Here is a 21875-nt window from a genome sequence, read left to right on the forward strand (position 1 = left end):
CTGGAATGTCAACTTTGCTGTCACTCTATAGATGTTGTCAGACCTGGTAATTTCTATCTTTGTGTAAAATGCGTGCATTTAAAAATTCCTCAAAACAATTCACAACCTGAAAGAAAGAGACTGCACGGTTATAATAGTTCATTTACGGTACCACCGATGTTGACTAGCAGCTATTAAATCCTATGTTGGTGTTAAAAGGGGGTACTTACACTTATAATTACTGGTGTTAAAGTACTGTACCTCTGCCGCGATCTAGCCTGGGTCTTCCGCACAAACACAGCCAACTGTCCGCTGTAACAGTGTGGCACTCTGCGCGTGGAGTGACAAAACTCAAGCAGCAAATTGCGGGGTCTGGCATTCTCTATCACTGGCCTGAAGTTGCTCCCCATTTACGCTTTAATAAGGAATGCTGTGCATTCGTTTGACAGCAACATCCAGCAGGCAGGGACTGAGAGCAACCAGGCTAGAGAAACCTGACTGAAGGCACCGCTGAAACAATAGCAAAAAATTATATAGTTTTAAACACAGTTGAGAAGTCAACATGGCTTCTCCAACCCCCAACACTTTCTGACCAACGTTTATACACATGAAGCTTACTGTTGCTTGTTTCTTAACTTTTCATTCAATTTGCCTGCATTGTTTTTGTGTGTCAATTTCAGTTCACTTCTAGCACACACATTTCAAAAGCCCTGTGTTTGTTGGGTTTGATGGATGGGGGGCTGAACCGCTTGTCTCTTGCCTGGGGATAGCCTCGAATCACCCCCACCCACCCCGTCCTCGGGCGCCGCTCACCGGGACCTCTGGGCAATGAATTGAAAGTCAGCAGCTCCTCTGCCCCGAGCTGCTGGGAGCCGGAGCAGGGAGAGCGAGTTACTTCGTTCAGCATCGCTGATTCTTTTTATTTTGTCCAGCAGCAGAGACAGAGAGAGAGCAAAAGCAAACTTAAAACGCCAGAGGAGGTTGAAGAAAGATGCTGGGGGCTGATGAAGTTGTGCACTGTGTATGGGGCAAGAAGTGAAAGGGGAAGGGGGCGAAAGCAGTGGGGAGGGGGAGGAGGAGGAGGAGGAGGAGAGCGCTTTCTGCTAACGTGCAGCTAAATGGCCGAGACTTGGTTTGTCAGAGGCGGCCGCTCTGGGCTGTCATGTTTGAAGAAGGTGGAGGAAGGGGGTTTCTGGTGGTGGAGGGGGGGAAGTAGAGACCTGGCTTTACCCTGAGGCGATAAAGTTGAGAATTGAAGTGGCATCAAGCTCTGTCTAACCAACACCCTCCCCCCCCCCCCCACCCCATAAGTTTCCCATTCGAGAGAGAAGCGGTTTGTTTGACTTAAGTCTGATCTGGAGGGTGAGCGGAGGGGGTAGAGAGAGGAGAGGAGGGGAGGGGGTAGAGAGAGGAGGGGAGGGGGTAGAGAGAGGAGGGGAGGGGGTAGAGAGAGGAGGGGAGGGGGTAGAGAGAGGGGAAGAGAGGGGAGGAGAGGGGAGGGGAGGGGGTAGAGAGAGGGAAGGGGAGGGGGTAGAGAGAGGGAAGGGGAGAGGGAACCCCAAAGTTTGTAATAACACACAGTGTGGAGGAGACGCTGGCGATGAGGTCGGAGTCTCCGCTTGCCCGGAGTGGTGCTGAGGCCGGCAAAGTGGCGGCGGAGCGCAATGGTTACGTGAGGGACTGTGTGAGCGCTCTGGGCCGGGATCAGGGCTACCCAGCGTGGGCGAGGTTGCTGCCGTCCGCCGCTTGCCTGGGCTCCCTCTCCCTGCTGCTGGCCGCCTTCCTGCGGTGGGGAGACGGGGAGGAGGAGAGCGGCTCACCGCCACGACCTTCCCCGGCTCCCCCTTCCTCTGGCTCTGCCCCGTCCGGGTTGCTGACCCTTCTGCACTGCGCGTTGCCCCTGTTCAGCCTCCTCAGCGCTTTCTTCTGGCTCGGTTTGTACCTGATCCGCTGCGGCCGGGGCGAGCTGGCCCCTCGGCTGCTCGCCGCCTGCTGCCTGGGCGAGACGCTGCTGCAAGCCGCCTCGCTGCTGGGCGACGAGGAAGAGCAGCTCATGTCAGCCCCGGCCAGCGCCGTGTTACTCGGATGTCTGGCCGCCGCTACCCTACTGCTGCTCCGGGTCGGTCAGGGTATCGGGACCATCATCTTCACCAGCCTCCTGAGGACAGTCTCTCTCCTCTCCTTGGACGGGGTCCGAGCTAGCTGGAGACCCTTCCTCGCTTACTTCATGGGCATCCTGGGTGTCCTCCTGGCCCGATACGCCGTGCACATCTTGCCCGGCACCCCGCCTGGGATCGAGGAGAAGATCCCAGTGATCAAGAGGAGGAGGAGATCCAGCTCAGTCATCGGCGCCGAGGTTTCAAACACTCAGCTGGGTTCCAAACCCCCCAGGAGAACATCCCTCCCGTGTATTCAGAGGGAGCAGGTAGGACTTTTCTTTTGTGTGTGTTTTTGTTCCTGTTTAAACGGAGCAACTATGAACACTTGTTAATTCAACTAGACAGCCAAGAGGCTCAAAATATGCATTATTTCTCATGGCATTGGCTAGCTGCAGACGCTCTCTTTACAAAGAGGAGGTAAAAAAATGTTTAAAATGCCCAATCCAATCATTTATTGAGCTGATTTAGGGCCTCTACTCAACAAATTGCCTTCTAATGTCTTAATTGCATGTGTATTTACACAACAATGTTAAAAGAAAGGGAAAGGAATTGCAAGGTTTTTTTGCACAACAAGCGGAGAAAGAATAGCTTTTTTTTCCCCTGTAGTCGCAATCCACATTTGAATGTCTTGATTTGTTTTAATGATTTTGCAAAAGGAAAACCGAGAAGGGTTAAGTCGACATAACTGTGATGCTTGTCGAGTCATAGGAGCCCAAAGGGAAATTATGAAAATAATAAGTTATAGTATTTTACTTCCAAATCTCCTTCATCTGACGTACCAATTAGGGCGAAAGTTAGCCAAGACTACAGCTGTGACATAGCAGAGGGAAGAAAAAAAAACGCCAAAGCACACCTGACAGGGAAAATAAATATTTTCACAGACTACAGAGGAAATTCTTTATAAAACGCAGTTTTAAGTAATGAATGGTATGCGAGCCCGCAAACCATTTCCCATCGGGTTGTAAACATCCAGAAGGACGCGATTTATAAAATAATAATGTTTTCTATTTACATTGCACAATTTTGACGTGAGAGGATTTGTGTTGTTGAAGACGCTAAGTAGTGACTTTTATTTCATTTACCAAAGTGTGATTTTATGAATGATCGAGAGGAAAAAAAACAAATCTAGGGACATGTATGTCCTGAGAAGAAGGAGCCAGCTTGTAATGAAAGACATAAATTAAACCACAGGGTGAAAAGCATTAGGAGTTAGGCAATAATTACTGTTTGTTGTATCAAGCAATTATCTCTATTACACCACTATAAAAATACACAGTAATCTCAAGGAAAATAAGTGGTTTGGCCATCTTATGTTCATTCAGTTCTTTGAGTTTGGAAAGTAATAAAAGTATTTTGATTTAATATCTCATAATTCATCTGTTCAACTTCATTGATTTTGCAAAGCTTCAGGAGTCAAACAGAACAGTCCTAGAAAAGAACATCAGAAATTCTAAATATATATTTCTATTGTCCAGCTTATGTTTAGATGGTCCCACCGTAAACATTTCTGAGTTTGAACGGAGTGTTTAGCCAGGCTCAGTGAAATGTAAGTATTCAAATTGCCATGATGTTAACCCACAATAAATATTCCAGACCACAGTCTAAATCTCGGTGAGCACTGATAATGTATGCGATGTGCAGTCATCGTGGTGAGGGTATTTGCATTAAGAAAGATGCCAGTTTCACTACAGGGGAAGTTTGTGTTTTAACACATACGGTGCTGAATAACCTGAGAACTGACATTAGGAGGTTAAGCAAAATAACTATTTTTTTGAGCAGGACAAGGGGAGCGCAGGATTATAGACTACTTTAATAAACTTGTTTCAACCCTCTGTCATGTTTGTAACAAGTGCAGCATTGTTTCCTTGTGAATGTTTTCTCATTCAATGTATCTTTAGTGCAGTGTGTTGTGGCTGGCCTTCATTGTACTGCGACATCCAGACTGATATTACAGCATTAGACTTGGGATATATGTGTCACATAAGCTGGCAATTAGTTTCAAGATAACAAGTCAGCTCAGCTTTTTAAGTGACTTTTAAAATAGGAAGGCAAATTTGAATGGTGTTATAAACATGAGAAGCGCAAGGCTGAATTATGATCTTAAACTCGCCAGCAGATCTGGTATTCTTTATTCTGCAGTTTGCTTTTGCTTGTTACGAAAAAGCCATTTTGTAGTGGATTTGATTCTCACTCTATATGTGACTTGTACTAACCAACAAGGTAATAAAAGATGCTATTGACGTAGGGAGCTGAAAGTGTATGGTGTCCCATGACTGGTATTGTCGCACTGCCAATACTGTGATTAGCAGAATAACAAGCACTATATAGCGGAATCTGTATGCATGGAAGAGAATCACAAGGCAGTAATGCAGTTGACTGATTTGTTAGCCATTTGTGCTGTCTACTATTTAGTTGCATCTTCTCAGCATTTTTTGTTCTGCACACAACCTTGCGTTGTTTTCAGCTTTCCTTGCAGTTGTTACATCTCCGTTCATCATTGCTATTGCAAAAGAAATGATGGCTCTGAAAGTCTAAGATGATGTGAGCCTGCATACTATATCAGAAAAAAAAAGTATAGCGCAGCACCTCCAGTACCACTAGGAGGAATTCCTCAAGTTGCCTTATATGACAATGTCATAACTACATTCGCCAATATATCTCCAGATCTGTGTTTCTATTGACTCCAATGACCAAAAACACAATTGCTCAAGATATTGACTGGAAAAAAAACATCTTTATGGATCCGTTTACAGCATTGTTACATTGATTGACCAAAGTTCTCAGTTCTGCCAACATTTCCCCCATCAACTTCAGAGAACCTTTAGCTGGTGAATTTTAATGGACCTCATCATTCCCCGATACTTAGACCATTGAAATTAAGAAGCATGGTTTGAGGCATTCGTGGTAAATATAGGAGAAAACGATTCCATACAAACCCCACTCGTAATTGCGTGCTAATATTGCATGGTGTGATTTTAATGCCCTATCAAGTAACTGTAAGATTCGCTGCACATTTTCTTGCTGTAATGTGCATTTTGTTACCTTGATATAATATTTTCAAAACAGATTTTCTCATTGATTGAAATAAATAGAACCATATTTGGTATGGTTTATAAATGAGAGCCTGAATTTACATAAGATCTGAAGGAGATCTTGACTTTTTTTGATTCTTTTAGTTAGTGGAGTAACAGTGTTCGGGACACTGGGAGGAGTCATTGCTGTTCTTCAGATGCAAGCGTTGATCTAGTCTGTGCACCTGAATGGAAAGATCATGTTTCATCTGAAACATGGCTTCTTCGGGGATGTAGCACTTCCTACGTGCGACGCTGGAGTCTTTATAGCCAAGATTGTGTTCAAACCCATAGCGTCAAGTAAAAGACTGGCAACTTGCTTTTTTAAATGTTAAAATGACGTTTGCACAGACCCAAAGATTAACTGTAACTTTAATAGTCAGTTGTACCTGAGCCAAAGGTTAATATGATGGAATCAGGCTGAATGCCAGTTTTCTTGAAACGTAAATGCTGATCATGGAGGATGACTTCACCTTTTTACACAGTGTCTTTCATATAAAGTTACAACATCATTTTCCCGAGAGTCTGCTGTTTTGCTTTCGTGAGCAGATCAAACTCTGTTATCCAAGCTGAATCGACCTGGAAGAGTTTTGAATTTTCTCTAACTTCTTGTCCATTAACAGACTTTGAATTTTATCTTTGTACACAGCATCTTCTTGTAGTTTTCTAGTGTTGATTTGATTAGAGTTGTTTTTTGCACAGAGGTACGTTCAGATTGCCAGTTGGACTGTATGTATTTTATTAGTTGTAAATTCTTAATACACCCCCTCCTTCCCCTTTCCGATTATTTCTTTATTTAGCGATTTTGTTTTAGTAATTATCAAGGAGCGGGATGCTAATGTTGGGAAATAGAATATTTTCTAATATTGGAGTAAAAGATACTGTCTTATGTATTCACAGAAGTGAGTTAATTATTCCATCACAACAGCAAGAGGAGAGCACTAGTACAAGTTTTTAGTGTTCAGTATTTGGTTTATTATTAAAAAGCTTCACTAACCATAATTTCCATCTTTTACTACCAACAAAGAGGACTGTCAAATCAGATGAGATACAGAATGATGGCTCTTGCTCTGCATTAAGATTGTGCCTTGCCCCATGGGCTCAGAATGCCATGTCTTCTGCAACTGCATGAGCCTTTCCATATCCTGCAAACAAACCCATGTGACCTCCCTGACAAAGGTTTCTTGCTACTTTTAGACAAACCTGTGCTGCTTTGGAGATAGTGTGGTGCTGTCATACACATTGGCTTATTGCATGCTGAATCTTCTACAGGTAACAGAGAATTCAGGGGATTTTCATTTCCTCGATCTTGTTGAATTCCAATGAATATCCCAATTGTTAGAAGCAGTGCCTTCAACATTCTAATCTGAAGGAGGGTTGTTGTCCCATATTAGTTGAGAATAGTCAATCAGAAGAAAATCTGTGGCCAAAGATTTTACCCAAATAGTTCTAAGCATCGTGTGAAATCTATTTTTTTCTCTCAAATAAATACGAATGTAAATATCAAATTAATGCAGTTTTGTAAAAATATGGAGTTTCTTTTTCAGTGCCAAGGCAGCTAGCGTTATAGGGTGTGTGGTTATAATTCTGGGTGGAGCAGTGCTCTGAAAACTTATCAGTGTTTAGTTTGAAATGTGTTCACATTGATCAGACAAAGCCGCAGCCCACAAGTCATAGAATCCCCACCGTGTGGAAACAGGCCCTTTGGCCCAGCAAGTCCATACTGATCCCCCTATAACCCACCTAATCTGCACATCCCTGGACACTTGGGGGAATTTAACATGACCAATCCACCTCTCCTATACATCTTTGGACTGTGGGAGGAAGCCAGAGCACCTGGAGGAAATCTGCACAGACACGTGGAGAAGGTACAAATTTCACACAGACAGTTGCCTGAGGGTGGAATCAAACCTGGGTCCCTGCTGCTGTGAGGCAGCAGTGCTAGCCACTGTGCCACCCTATAAAACCCTTGCCTACTTCCCATTTTTATACTCTGCTTTATGATTAGTGTCAACAAAACACTTCTGCACTTAAAAGAAGCAGATCACTTCCATTCCACCTGGAAATGTTATGTTTACTTGTGGCTTTGTATTCTCTATGAAGTCAACTGAGTTGCATCAGATTCCATCACGAGGCATGATAGATGGCATGGTAGCTCAGTGGTTAACACTGCTGCCTCACAGCACCAGGGACCTGGTTTCAATTCTACCCTTGGATAACTATCTGCGTGGTATTCGCACATTCTCCCTGTGGCTGAGTGGGTTACGTCCTACTGTCCAGGTGCAAGTTAGTTGGATTGGCCATACTGAATTTCACATAGTGTCCAGAGATGTGCAGGCTGGGTGGATTAGCCATGGGAAATGCAAGGTTACAGGGACAGGATAGGGGGATGGGTCAGTGTGGACATAATGGGCTGAATGGCCTGCTCCCTCACCGTAGGGATATAATGCTGGGGATAACCAGAGTTCACAATCTGAATGATACATTTCAGCATGTTAGATACTCAGGTAACTAAATCCAAAACAAAACAAGCAGAAAAATGCAAATGCATTTTGGAAGAAAATGTAAATGTTAATATAAATTGGGGAATGGAACATATATATTTCTTTGTGTATTGTGCATGATCTGCCTCATATTACAAGATATAGAAGAGAAAGGCAGTGTAGACAGATTCTCCAAGGCCACTGTGTCCAAGCATTTATGAAATGATGCGTGACTCTTGCCTCCACGCAATTTCAGTCTACCCAGAAATTCATTACAGGGCTCCTGTGCTGAGTCCTATGACATTAAACCTTGCGTGGGCTGTGTTAACTATGTTGGGGAGTTTCCAAGCATTCTCGGTTCCTGAGAGATTCAGGAATATCTGCTCTTTTAAAATCTGCAGCATAGCCTCAGTACTGGCAGCAGGTTTCCCATCTGCATTATATTTTCTCGCGCAGGATGGGAAATCTGGATGTAATTATTGGCACAAGCATCGTCTAAATTTTCATATGTTCAATTCTATGAGATTTAGTCAGCAACCTTGTTTACTCATTTGTAACGTTTGTTGGAAGCTGGTGCATCAAATTGAACCCTGTTTGGATTCATTTTGACTGAGCTGCTCATTTATGAGACCGATTGAATGCAAACTGAGAAAGGTGCATGTAAAAGAAAACACAGTAGACGGCTGTGCCGGTGAGGTAAGACGAAGTAGGAATAGGAGCAAACTCATGTGAAGCATAAACAGACCAGTGGCCTGTTCTTATTGCTGTAAGGAGAAGGAATCTGCCCAATTTGTTTGGTTGTAAGAATCAAATGGGAGCACACCAGTCCAAAGGAAGTCACAGTCAGCGTCAATGCTGGGCAAGTGACTGACAGAATTGAAAAGTGCACCAATGTGAAGAAAAGAAAATGTAATGCCCATTTCGAAAACCTCTGAAAATGTGATGTTGTGATCAATCAAGAAAGCTTGTGTCACGTTGGTTTTGTGACAGCCCTTGATATGTTTTTGTGATGGTTTATTATTTCCAATCTTTTTAATCAGTTTGCCCTTTGCAGCATTGTTTTCAGTCTCTTGCATTTTACATTCCTAATGATAATTAATGTCAAGAAGCGCAACTAGATTAAGAATTCAGGCTGGTGTGGAGAATGTAGAATTAGGGGCTTCTCTGAATTTTCACCCCCTCATTCGATGTATAACCCCCCTGCCCCGTTCAACAAAACAAAAGATGTCCAGTAAAATGGATCAAACAGAACCGTACATGTTTTCACACTGTTTTAATAATAAAGCAAATTGTGCTTTAACGTAGTTTTCCTGCTTCACGGTGATTTTTAATGTGGATTCTGCATATTGTTGAGGTTCTGACTGGAGCACAGCACTGATTGACTGGACTCTAAAACACAGGCCTACAGTCTTCTGCTTCTCTTGGGGGACTAACAGATAAATGACATTCAAAGAATGAGCCCCTGTTGCAAAACTAGCATTATGTAGTTGTAGCAAACTGAGCAGTTTACGCTGTCAAATTTGGAATTGTTCAAGGCAATTGTTCGAATGGTGCTGGAACTTAGAAGAGTTGTATCACAATTACATGTGCAATAATCCATTCATCGGCAATTCTGGTAAAAGCTTTCATAAATATATTGCAATATGGACAGCCAGCAGGGGTAATCTACAGGAAAATTGTTGCCCAAAACCAACAAAATAAATTCCATATATCAGGAAGCCTAGAGTAGACAATATTTCCTAAGCAAGCGTTAGTAGCAACAATACTTGTGCATTTCTGTCTGAATCTCAAGTCTATCCAAGGAAAAACAGCCTGCTGGATTGGCACCATATCCATTATCCTGTATATTCACTCTCTTCACCACTGACAGCAGCATATACCATCTACAAGATGCACTGCAGGAAATCACCATAGTCGCCCAACAGCATCTTCCAGACACTCCAATCCTATCACCTGGAGGATAAGGGTGAAAGATGTATGGAAACAACATCACCTGCAAGTTTTGCTCGAAGCTGCACAATATTCAGACTTGGAACTATATCACTGTTTGTTCCTTCTGGGGCAAATTCCCAGAGCTCCCTCCCTAATAGCACTGTTAGAGTCCCTACACTACACGGATTGCAGAGTTCAAGAAAAGTGCTCATCGCCATCTTCTCGAGCACAATTAGAGATGGGCAATAAATACCAGTGTGCCCAGTGTGCCCGGATCCTCTGAATGAATAAGAAACATTTTAATATATGATCATGAGCAATGTAGCTTTTCAAAATAATCTGGCAGCAGACAAGTTTCTTCCTACACTGTCCCTGGTGAATGCTTAGTGAGTGACCTTCAGGTATTGGTTGTAACATCAATCTTGTCCGTTCTTATTTACTTCCAACCCACCTCTGAAATTTTTCCAATAGTCAAGATCTCACACTGATGGCTGTTTTGCTGGAGTGCCCATTGTTGTCCTTGACAGTACCAGCAGGATATTGCCTGGGAAGCATCACCAGCAGAACTGGTGACTTCGTTTTACACATGTCATTCTGCAGATATGGCCTGGCAGCATGCAGGAGTGGGAACCTTACTAAAAGCCTTCAGTGGTTCCACACTGACGTCTTGGATTGTGTTAAAACAAAGATTAGAATGTATCAGTTTGCGGTGCGTGCCACCATTGTCTTAAATACTCTCGGAGAGTGTATATTACAATCTCCATAGTGTAAAACTGTATTGCCAGAGAAAAAAGAACTTATTTTTATCTATAGTACTTGATCACATCTTCAGGAATTCCTGAAGTAACTTTTTTTCTTCAATGTGCAGTTTCTGTGGTTTAGCAGGCATGAAAGTCAAGAATTTTGCACATAGCAAGTTCCCACAAATGGCAATTGAGATAAATAACTAATTATTCATTTTTTAGTGTTGCTGGTTAAGAGAGAAATGTTGGCCATGAAACCAGGAGAACTCTTGTTTGTCTTGGCACGGCACTGTGGGATCTTTTACAGTTACCTGCGCAGACAGATGATGCCTTGGTTCGGTTCTTCGTGCAAATGGATACACATCTGACAAAGACATTGCTTTAAACATATTGTTCAGAGTCACTCCCTTCTTTGTGGTAGAGATTCTGTACACCTCACAAACAGCAAGTGGGTGCAAACTGATGAAATGCAAATAGTGATCAAATATTCAATCATCACTGAAAGAGTCCTTTTTTTTAACCTGATGGGGAACGAACAGTTCATTAACATAAACTACAGCCCTGTTACTGAAAACTCAACTACTAACAGAACCCGAATGGACGTGTGTAAGAGGAGCAGCCTGTTTGGTGATATATACATATGCAGCTTGTTTATATAATGTAGGATTCGTCCTCATGGCTCAATACATCCATACGAGACACACAAAAGCATCCTTTATATCCTATCTGTGATTGACTCAGCACGCCATGAATTGGCCACAAAGTTACGTAAGCTGTAGCAACCAGTTCTAAATGAGTTTTCCAAAAAAAAGCGAAGGATTCTTCACATTTGCGCAGATCATACAAGACCTACATTTTGAGATCCATGACTTCTTTGAAATTTCCTGTTTATTTTCCAGCCCAATGAAGGCATTTGAATAATGTCACTATATCATGGAGATTTAATTGTGCCACCTGTGTCTGAAACTGCCTTCATCGAACTCATTAACTTTGTAATTTGTGCAGTTGGGTTCCGTTTCAATGACACCATGTGTGCCCAAATGGAAGCATTGTGATGGCATTCCCCCTAGGTCCAGCCCTGCAAACATTGGATACCGTGAGAGGTGATCTTCGATGCAAAGACAACTAACCTTCTATACCTTGCATTCTTCTAATATGTAGATAACACACTTGCGATGTTTCAGTTCAAACCTTTTCAGAGAATTTCTTTATACAGTTTAATTAAGACCATACAGTGCTCAATTTACCATTTGAAGTGGAACAATCCAATGAGTGTCCTTTCTTCGGTGTATCAGTTGAGGAGTCTGACAATGGGTTCTTAAATACTAACTACTTGAGACTACCTTCACCAGTCAATCTACACATTGGGATTCCTGCAGGCCCATATTAAAAAAAAAGTCATTCATGGGACCCAGGCATCACTGGATAGGTCAGCATTTATTGCCCATCCCTAATTGCCCAGAGGGCAGTTAAGAGTTAATCACATTGCTGTGGGTCTTGAGTTACATGTAGGCCAGACTGGGTAAGGATGGCAGTTTCCTTCCCTAAAGGACATCAATGAATCAGATGAATTTTTCCAGACAATCAACAATGGTCATCATTAGACCTTTTTATAAATCCAGATTTTTTTAAAAATTGAATTCAAATTCTACCGTGTATCATAGCAGGATTTGAACCTGGGTCCTGAGAACATTACTTGAATCTCTGGATTAACTACCCAGTGATAATAACACTGGGTCACTGCCTCTCCCTGTGCTACAGCATCAATCTCATTGATAACCTTGTCGCTGCTATGCAATAAACCCACAAACGGTTTTTTTCCACCAGTAGGATGCTGCTGCTGAGCCAAGAAGCTGATTTGCCTCCCACACAAAATAATGATGTGATATATGAGGTTTAGATTAGATTCCCTACAGTGTGGAAACAGGCCCTTCGGCCCAACAAGTACATACTGATATTCAGAGCATCCCACCCCAGACCCATCCCCCTATAACCCACCTAATCAACCCATCCCTAGACACCATGGGCAATTTAACATGGCAAATTCACTGAATCTGCGCATCTTTGGACTTTGAGGGGAAACCCGGAGGAAACCCACGCAGACATGGGGAGAATGTGCAATCACCACACAGACAGTCGCCTGAGGGTAGAATTGAATCCAGGTCCCTGGTGCTGTGAGGCAGCAATACTAATCACTGTGCCATCTCCCTGAGCCACTGCGCTCCAACCACAATAACCCCTACCCACATCTGCCTATCTTCATCTCACTGACCCTACCCCAGCCCTACTTCCCTCCTTCTGTTTATTTCTGGGCTCCCTTCTCCCTCTCCATTCCTGACGAAGGGCTTCAGCCCAAAATGTTGATTCCCTGCTCCTCGGATGCTGTATGACCAGCTGCACACTTATTGACTCTAGCTTCCAGCATCTGCAGTCCTTTCTACTTCTTAGCCAATTTGTTCTTGCATAATAATGGCTAATACAAATGCAAAATTAAATGTCAGAACCATGTTAGGGCAGCACGGTGGCTCAGGCAATAGCACTGGTACCTCTCAGCACCAGGGACCCAGGTTTGATTCCATCCTTGGGTGACTGTCTGTGTGGAGTTTGCACATTCTCCCGGTGTCTGCGTGGGTTTCCTCCGGGTTTGTCCCACAGTCCAAAGATATGCAGGCCAGTTGGATTAGCCAGACTAAATTGCCCATAGTGTTCAGGGAGGTGTAGATTAGCTGGATTATAGGGGGATGGGTCTGGATGGGATGCTCTGAGGTTTGGTGTGGTCTTGTTGAGCCAAAGGGCCTGAATTCACACTGTAGGGATTCTATGATTCTGTGATTCTATTCTATGAACAAAGTGCCTGAAAATGGCTTGCACATTTATTTACTATACGTAGTATTGTGAATTGAAGTCTGCTGCTGGTGTCAACTTGTGTTCTATGGTGTCACTTGTTTTCTTAATTAACTTGGTGCCTTGCTTCTTTTGTGAATTATCTCCCACTACCCTGCACGTATGAGCGTGATTACTGAACTATGGATGTAACAACGAAGGTTTTTTGAGTTCTGGATCATATCTCCATGTTTTACCACCTGCATTCTCTCAATTTCTTTTTTGTTAAATTCACTTGAGGGACATGAGCCTAGTTGTCTGGGCCAGCGCTTATTGCCTGTCCTTAGTTGCCCTTGAGAAGATGGTGGTGAGCTGCTGCCTTGCTCCTGCTGCAGTCCGTATGCTGTTGAAACACCCACAAGGCCTTTGTGGGGGTGGAGTAGTGTGCTTGGAGAGGAACTTGTAGGTGGTGTTGTTGCTGAAGGTCCTGTTCTTCTAGATGGAAGTGATCATGGGTTTGGAAAGTGCTGCCCAAGGATCTTTCCATTTCTGCAATGCATCTCGTAGATCGTACACACCGTTGCGAGCGAGTGTTGGTGGTGGAGGGAATGGATGCTTGTGGATGTGGTGCCAGTCAAAAGTGACTGAGCTAGATAAGATGGTGTTTAAGTATGATTAGTGTTTGGAACGAGAGATTTTCAAATGTCTAAGTGCTTTTAAATTTGTCTGGTTTTCGTCTAAAGACAATGCAATGGAAACTTTTTTTTGGTTACTAGCTGCTGAATGTGTTTAATCAATAGGCATCTGTCTTGAAGAGGCTGAGAAAGCAGATTAACCGATTGAACAATGTGAAAAATCATAATTCTGTCAACAAAATAGAGGGAGAAAGCAGGAAATTTCTGTTCTTCTGGGTGATTTTTTTCCTATGTATTTCAGACTGCATCTAAATCATAGGATCCTCTGAATAACTTTGATGTTGCTAGAAACCCTTCTTCTATAAGATCCATTGAAGAGTTTCTCATGATGGTCTTCAATGAGGCAACCACATACCTGACCTTAAGTGGCTTTTCAGTAAAATCCCATGCTGGAAGCTAACCAGGGATGCAGAGGAGCAGTATTATGGTTACTATGGCTTTCCTGTCTGCTGCCAAACGCAAAGGACTAATCACATGAATATCTTCTGCCTCAGCTGGCTTAGATATGCCATCCTGTCAGCTGGAAAAGATCACAGAGCCACCAGTCACTTCTGGATCGTGAAGCTGGCTGTTAGGTAGGTGGCTAAGCGGTACTTTCAGTGATTTGAAAGGAATGAGCATGACAGAAATTGGAGAACTAATAGGTCATTGCATGTTCATCGGTCGCACTGACTGTCAATTGTCATGCGGATTTCCCTTAAGACCTCCTCTGGGTGATGTTTTTAAAGTGCTCATGAAAGGTAAATGGCGAAACGTCACCAGCGTTCAGCTTACGGTTGATAAAAAGGCTGAAGCTCAGCCATGGTGATAGGTTTAGCTGCTGACTGACAGTGATACCCATAGCAGGAACTTCATGGTTTACTGAAATTGCCACTAGATGTGTATCCTTGCCCACATTAGCATTCAGAAAGGAAAGCTTGGGGGTACATTGTGCCCTCAAGAAGTAAGCAACATTTTCCTTTAACAAGACTTTTAGAAGGCACGAACCAGCCCCTTCCCACGGATGGTTTTTGCAGGATTGTTTCCATTACTTACCTATGAGCACAGTGGAGGTTACAGTGTCAACAGCACCCTTTATTCTGGCTTAAATCCTTATTCTCCCCTCAACTGTTTGACGCCTTCTGAACAAAGAGAGGAAAATACAGGCTTATGCATTCTTAATACACACCTCAATGTCAGCAGTCCTTCCAGTATATGTACTTGCAATTGATGGCATAAAATTTGTTAGAACTGAGACCCGTGGATGGTAGTTGGCACCAGGAGGGTGGGTGGTAGACAATTGTGACTTCAGTAGGATCTTTCTTTGTATCTGAACTGGTGTTGACAGATAAACAACTGCGCAGCTATCTCTGGCCCATAGAACACATGAACTCGCCAGAACACACTGCTTATCTGGCATGGTTTCATGTCCTCACTGACAATCAAAATACTAGCTTCCCATAATCTGGGCAGGACGCAGTGGATTTTACAAATTTACATTCCCGCTGCATCACCTTGTGTCCATCTGTCAGCCTCTCAGATCCAGGAGACTGACAGCATGTGAAGTAAGTTAATAAGGGTCAGGGATCAGTCCAAAAAACTGTACCCTGTCCTTTGACCTGCAATGGGATGAGGTGTCATAGAATCCCCTCCGAGCTCCATAACCTGACGTGCTCCCTGAGGGCTGAAGTGAAGAATCTACCCAGAGACTTTGTGCAGATGAGGAGACCCGCGTTAACTTCACGTGTGATTGCTGTGCTGGGGGATATTGAGGGATCAACTTGCATTAAGTGCACCAGGCTAGACATTGGGAATCTAACTCATTGGCATTTTGGGTACAGGTGTGGTTGTAATTCAAGAAGCAGAAAGGAACCAGAATTAGTCAGGCAGTGACTTAATATCTCTATGTCATTAATCACATGGCTTGTGATTTACAGATAGTAAACTTTTGTTTGTGATGAAACTATTGCTCACAACAGGATCTGTCATGAAAGTATGCACAGTGGATTCCAGAGAGTATTTGCAGGAAGTGTTGATAATCTGCCTTTTGCAAAAGTGTCCTTTGCAAACTCCAAAAGAATGTCTTTCTGTCATGCCACTTGTGTGTAGTCAAGAACCCATCATCGCTTTAGAATGGTTTACTGTAATCTAGTGCTATACTATGTAAAGAGGTGTAATTTTTAAAATCAGTTTCAATGTTATTACAGAACAATTCCAAAACATTGGAGGAGAACTAAGTCTGAGTTTTTAAACTAGCATGTTTTAGGGATATTGCCAATTGGACTTTTATGCTGTTGATTTTCAGACATAAGGTGGCCCTGACTCTTTCAGAATTAAAATAAGACACTTGCTCCTTCAGGCGTTCCAGCTGAAATGAAGGGCGCAGTCAGGATTCTGCGTTGTGGTACATATGATTGAGCCTGAAAGTGCTCCTCCCTTGAACATCCATGAATATCGATAAGGCCGTCTTCTGAAGAATCCCTTTTGAGTTGGTGTCCTTGGATATACTGTAGTATTTGATAGTCGAGCACCTTCAGAACCTGATAACCCTTGAACGTATAAACACGAGTGAATGATGATTTAAAGGAGAGTCAGCCCGTCCAGGCTGTCCTGTAAATAAGTTGTGTGCACCATTACCTCAGCCACCTCCTTCTTTATTCCAACAGCTGCTTGGGAAGGCAGGAAATAGTATGGGGTTAATTTGGGTGAATAATTCCTCACTTATCCCTGTTCCATTATAAAACCACTCTCCCTGCTGAATGCATTCGCAATAGGCTGTATGTATAGATCGGTCCGGTTGTTTCAATGTAGAGGATAATTCATTTACTGGTTGTGACAATACCTAATGTTCCCCTGAGGACAGTACAGTCTGTTCATCCTACTATGCTCGATCCAGTTCGTACCTAGAGCTTGTACTTTGCAAGATTCTGCCTGGCACATGTCTTGAAGTCAACTTTAAATTCAGCAAATATTATGTCATATTTGTTAGCCACGCAATTTTTTTAAAACCAGTAACGGCACTGGCAAGGGGGCAAGTTCATTTTGTTTTCACTATCAGACACGAGAGTTACTTTCAGTTAAGTAAAATTGAACGTAATTGAAATATTATCAACATTAGTTATGTCGAGTTGCAACGCTGAAAGATGAAAACTCACAGTGTGGCCTTTGGCCTATAGCAGTGCCGTATCTGAGGCTGGTCTACATGTCTCTCTTGTATCGTTAGTTCCTGGTGCCTTCCTGCATGCACCCTGCAATGTTGCTTCTGGAGAGTTTGCTCGCACTCTGTCACCCCAAAGGGCCATCGCTGGCGGAGTAAGCTATGTTAGTGCTTCCCTTCTTCCACTGGCACGGCTCTGATGCAATTTTGTGAAAATATGTTTGCAGCAAACTCATTCCTTCCCCAAGGTATCACTTTTCCTTTAAATCATAACCTGTGAAACACCTTGAGATGTTTTACGGCATTTAAAGTTGTTATGTAAATACCCGCAGTTCTTACGTAATTTGAATAAAATGTGGTGTTGCCTGAAAGCAAATTAAACCTTTAATGAACTGAATCACTTTACCCTCCAAACCCACCCTGAACCCTTAACGTTTGTTCCGTCTCACATTATGTGGTTGGGATGGACAAGTTGGTCCACAAATTCTGTTTCGATGATGTACAACTCTATGATTCTGTTTAGATAGTGACGTTGTAAATTAAGGTTTCGGCATCCTACATGAACAAGGCTATTTGTGGTACTTAGTGAGTAATTTCACTGGTTGGTAATGTTCTCGGACCGGGATTCGAATCCCACAACGGCAGATGGTGGAACTTGAATTCAGTCAAAATCTGGAATTAATAAATGCTGGCCTAGCTAGCAATTCCCTCAATCCTGTGAATGAATTTTAAAGAGAGTAACAATTGAATCTTTACTCTTACTCATTGTAGTGGGATGTAATGAGAACCTGAAAGTTTATTAATATCCCTGCCTATGTTTCAGCCTTTATAGAGTTCACTGACATATAACATTGACTATAGTTTGAAAATAATTCATTAGTCATTCATCCTTAGTGATGAAATGGTTTGGTTTGCCTCGAAGTTGTGAAATAAGTTATTTTTCTTTTTAGCTTCTTGTAAACATGATTTAGCAACATCTGGGGATTAAAAAAATCTTATTGCTTATTTGATGTTCAACAAGTTCACCCATTAACAAACATAAAGCAGGTCTGTAACCTGTTCTAAGATCATGTTCACTTGGGATGAATTATATTAATAATGGATTTGTTACTTTTCCTCAAATATGCACATGTGCTTTAGATTTTTCCTTTATTGGAATGTGGACCATCAATGGCAAGACCCAGCATTTGTTACCCAACCCTTATTGATTTGAACTAGCAGTTTACTGAGCTAACAAAGTGTGGAGCTGGATGAACACAGCAGACCAAGCAGCATCTTAGGAGCACAAAAGCTGATGTTTTGGGCCTAGACACTTAATCAGAAAAAGGGTCTAGGCCCGAAACCTCACCTTTTGTGCTCCTAAGATGCCGCTGGCCTGCTGTGTTCATCCGGCTCCACACTTTGTTATCTCGGATTCTCCAGCATCTGCAGTTGCCATTATGTCTGATCACAGTTTACTGAGCTACTTCAGAGGGCAGTTGACAGTCAACTTCATTGTTGTAGGACAAAAACAGAAATTGCTGGAAAAGCTCAGCAGGGTGCAGCAGCATCTGTGAAGACAATATCAGAGTTAATGTTTTGGGCCGAGGACCCTTTTTCAGAAAGAAGGGTCGCCGAGCCCAAAATGTTAACTCTGATTTTTTTCTTCACAGATGCTGCCAGACCTGCTGAGCTTTTCCAGCAACTTCTGTTTTTGTTTGATTTACAGAATTAATCATTGTTTCAATTTTCATTGTGGGTCTGGAGTCACGGTTGCCAAACTAGTTAAGAATATTACAGAACCAGATGGGTTTTATGACAAACAACAATGGTTTCATGGTTGTCATAATCGAGACCAGCTTTTAATTCAAGATTTAACTAATTGAATTTAAATTCCAACATTTTATGTGGTAGGGAGATAGTAGGAACTGCCAATGCTGGAGAATCTGAGATAACACTGAGTGAAGCTGGATGAACACAGCAGGCCAAGCAGCATCAGAGAAGCAGGAAAGCTTGACGATTCGGGTCGGAAGAAGGGTCCTGACCCGAAACGTCAAGCTTTGCTGCTTGGCTTGCTGTGTTCATCCAGCTTCACACCATGTTATCTCCGTTTATGTGGTAGGGTTTGAATCCATATTATTAATGCAATCTGGATTACTTATGCAATGATGTTACCACTCTACTGTTTCCAATAAATAACCGATTATTGGAAAACCCTAGCCACAGGACCACAGCAGGACGTAGCATAGATGACCAGAATGAGTTAAATTAGAAGGTGACTCACAAAATAGGTTTTCAATTATTAAAAAGAAATGAAAAGGACGTTGGTTATAATGACGAAGATGAGCTAGGGACAGTGGCACAGAGCTTATGTTATTCAACTGATAATTCAGAGGTGTAGCCTACAGATAGAGTAATGTGGATTCGAAACCATCAGAGCAATAAATAAAATAAAATTCAAATAATGTAATCTTTGAAAACAAAGCTGCAACAAAAAGCCAACATCAGTAATGGTGACCATAAAACAACTAGATTGTCTTACAAGTTCATCTGGTTCACTATAATCCTCTGGGGAAAGAAATCTGCCGTTTTTATTCAATGAGACTTGTATTCGATTCCAGACTCTCAGCAATGTTATTGACCTTTAACAACCTGTCCCTTGAAGCCTAACAGGCACCTCTGTTGTTTTCAAGTTGTCTGTTCATCACAATCTGTTGGGGAGTGGCAATAAATGCTAGCCTTAAACAATACCAGATGCCATGAATCAATGTGGGAAAGAAATGAGAAAGATAGATAAAGTGCATTTGTTATAGTCCTGCTATTTGGTATGAATAATTTTTTAAAATGTAGGAGGTTAGAGAGAAATAAATCAGCGTGGTTTTTAAGATTTTGTAGAGAAATTGGAACATTAATGATAAGAGTTGACCATAAAAGGAATTGTTTAGGTTGTGAAATATTTTGTCAGAGGGAGCATTGTTTTATTTTAAGGGCAAATGGAAACAGATCAAACCAGGAAGAATGATGGGTGGAACTTTTCAATCCACCAGGTAGCATTTAATGGGTAGGTGTGGGTTGACCACTTGTTACATGCCTCTCCTGATTTCCACTTTCCACCCATGTGTTCTTCCTGATGATGTATATAATAGTGGCCAACTGACTACTGTTTATTTTGACCACATAGCACAGATCAATTCTACCCGTGTGTCTTTGTAGAATTTGTACTGAGCAAGTTTTAATTTGAGGAGATGAATATGTGATGGAAATGAACACTGAACTGCCTGGTGAAAGAGAGTTGTAGTGATAATTTTTAATTTGTTGCATTCTGCTTCCATATTTTTGATCAAATAGTGTTTCTTAAAATGAAGAGGTCTATACAAAAATTATAAAGGCCTCAGTTCATTAGTGAGTGAATCTACATGGGTTTAGCTCAGGAAATTTGACTGTGAAATTAGACTACTCAACAGATGGTTAATATGTACCTAACCAGCTCCTTTATGTATTAAATGCAATAGGACCACTAAGTTCTGATACAATTTTCTACTGGTTTCAACTAAGAACTGTAGTGCCTGCCAATTTTGATAATTAATTGCAACACTTCGACTTAGTTTTCATGCTACACAGTGTAAAAATAATGGACTTCTCCAAGGTTTCAGATTTTAATAATGAGCCTACCTGTGAAATGGGGAAAAAAAACTGCTCAGTTCCAGTAATATGCTTTGAACAAAATCTCTACTTGCTTGCAGCGATGTCTCTTTCCCAAATCTTCCGCCTACTTTCTGTGCAGTGCGGATTTGTGGGTTCTTTCATGTTAAGTGCCTGCATTATGCCGCAGAGACTCCTAGGTCTTATTTTGATTAAGACCCTTATTACATCAGAGGTGAGGGACTTTCAACCCATGCATCTGGTGTGGAGTCGATATCCAACTCTGTTCCTTTTGAAATCACCTTTTTAATTTCATAGCAGTTTCTCTTGTTGTAAGGCCACTGTTTCCTGCTTGCATACCAATTATTAATTCTACAGTGTATCACAGTTTTAAAGCAGCAAACTTCTATTTTAGCATGCTGGGTAGAATAATCCAGCAAAACATCTTTGGCAGTTCAGTACAACCACAGCAGAATGCTAGTTTAAATGAGAGTGAGAGTCTTCAATTCAATGGACAGGAACCATGACGGAGGCAGCAACTTTACCTGTGGGCGTTTGCCTTGCAAAATCAGGAGCATTCTGTTTCTGCACCAATTGGACGTAGCAGCAACGGTGCAAACTCTAGAATCATGTAACAATTAGCTACTTTGCTTCTCTAGCTTCCAGCGTGAAAAAGACAACTGAGATGCAAGGGGTTCATATTTTTACATGGACACACTGGCAGTCGATTATTTCTGTGCAGATTTTTTGGCAAAAACAGTCATTGCAAACAGCTGCTGGCATACATTTGGTCAGAGAATGCTTTTATTGTATCTCTGGTACTTGCTACAGCACACAGGGAATGCAGCCTCACTTGTTCCTAAATGAATATTCCAGATGGAGTCCTGAGGAGTCAATGTAACCTGAAAAATAGGTGCAGCCTAAGTAATGCTTTCATGGAATTGATCTCCTGGTTAATTGTTGATCATGGTGGCTTAGAGAAAAGTTAAGAGCTCAGTATTTAAAAATAAGTGAACTTGCCAGCCCCTCTGCATTCTAATATATTTGTTAATCTTACTTGTGCAAGTTTGAGGTGGATCGTGTGAAGGAAACAACTCGATTAAATTCTTCTTAGGAGTGACGCTTTACTTTGACAAAATGATCACACATTTTTGAAAGAACTAAAGCCAACACAGATAAATCATCCCACAGCATAATCTTTACTGCAGTTAAATCGACTCAAGTATAAAAAGA

General features: G+C 42.1%; 1 protein-coding gene across 3 annotated transcripts in view; it reads left to right on the plus strand.

Moving 5' to 3' along the window:
- Nucleotides 1–1524: 1524 nt before the first annotated feature.
- pde3a (phosphodiesterase 3A, cGMP-inhibited) overlaps nucleotides 1525–21875 on the plus strand; it is a 429455-nt gene continuing 409104 nt past the window's right edge. For all 3 annotated transcript variants that reach the window (XM_048554229.2, XM_059654697.1, XM_059654698.1), the window contains exon 1: nucleotides 1525–2404. In XM_048554229.2, coding sequence (XP_048410186.2) covers nucleotides 1580–2404 — 825 coding nt within the window. In that variant the 5' untranslated portion in view covers nucleotides 1525–1579. The remainder of the gene's footprint in view (nucleotides 2405–21875) is intronic.

Source organism: Stegostoma tigrinum, chromosome 25 (assembly GCF_030684315.1).
Source record: "Stegostoma tigrinum isolate sSteTig4 chromosome 25, sSteTig4.hap1, whole genome shotgun sequence".
Taxonomy (NCBI): Eukaryota; Metazoa; Chordata; class Chondrichthyes; order Orectolobiformes; family Stegostomatidae; genus Stegostoma; species Stegostoma tigrinum.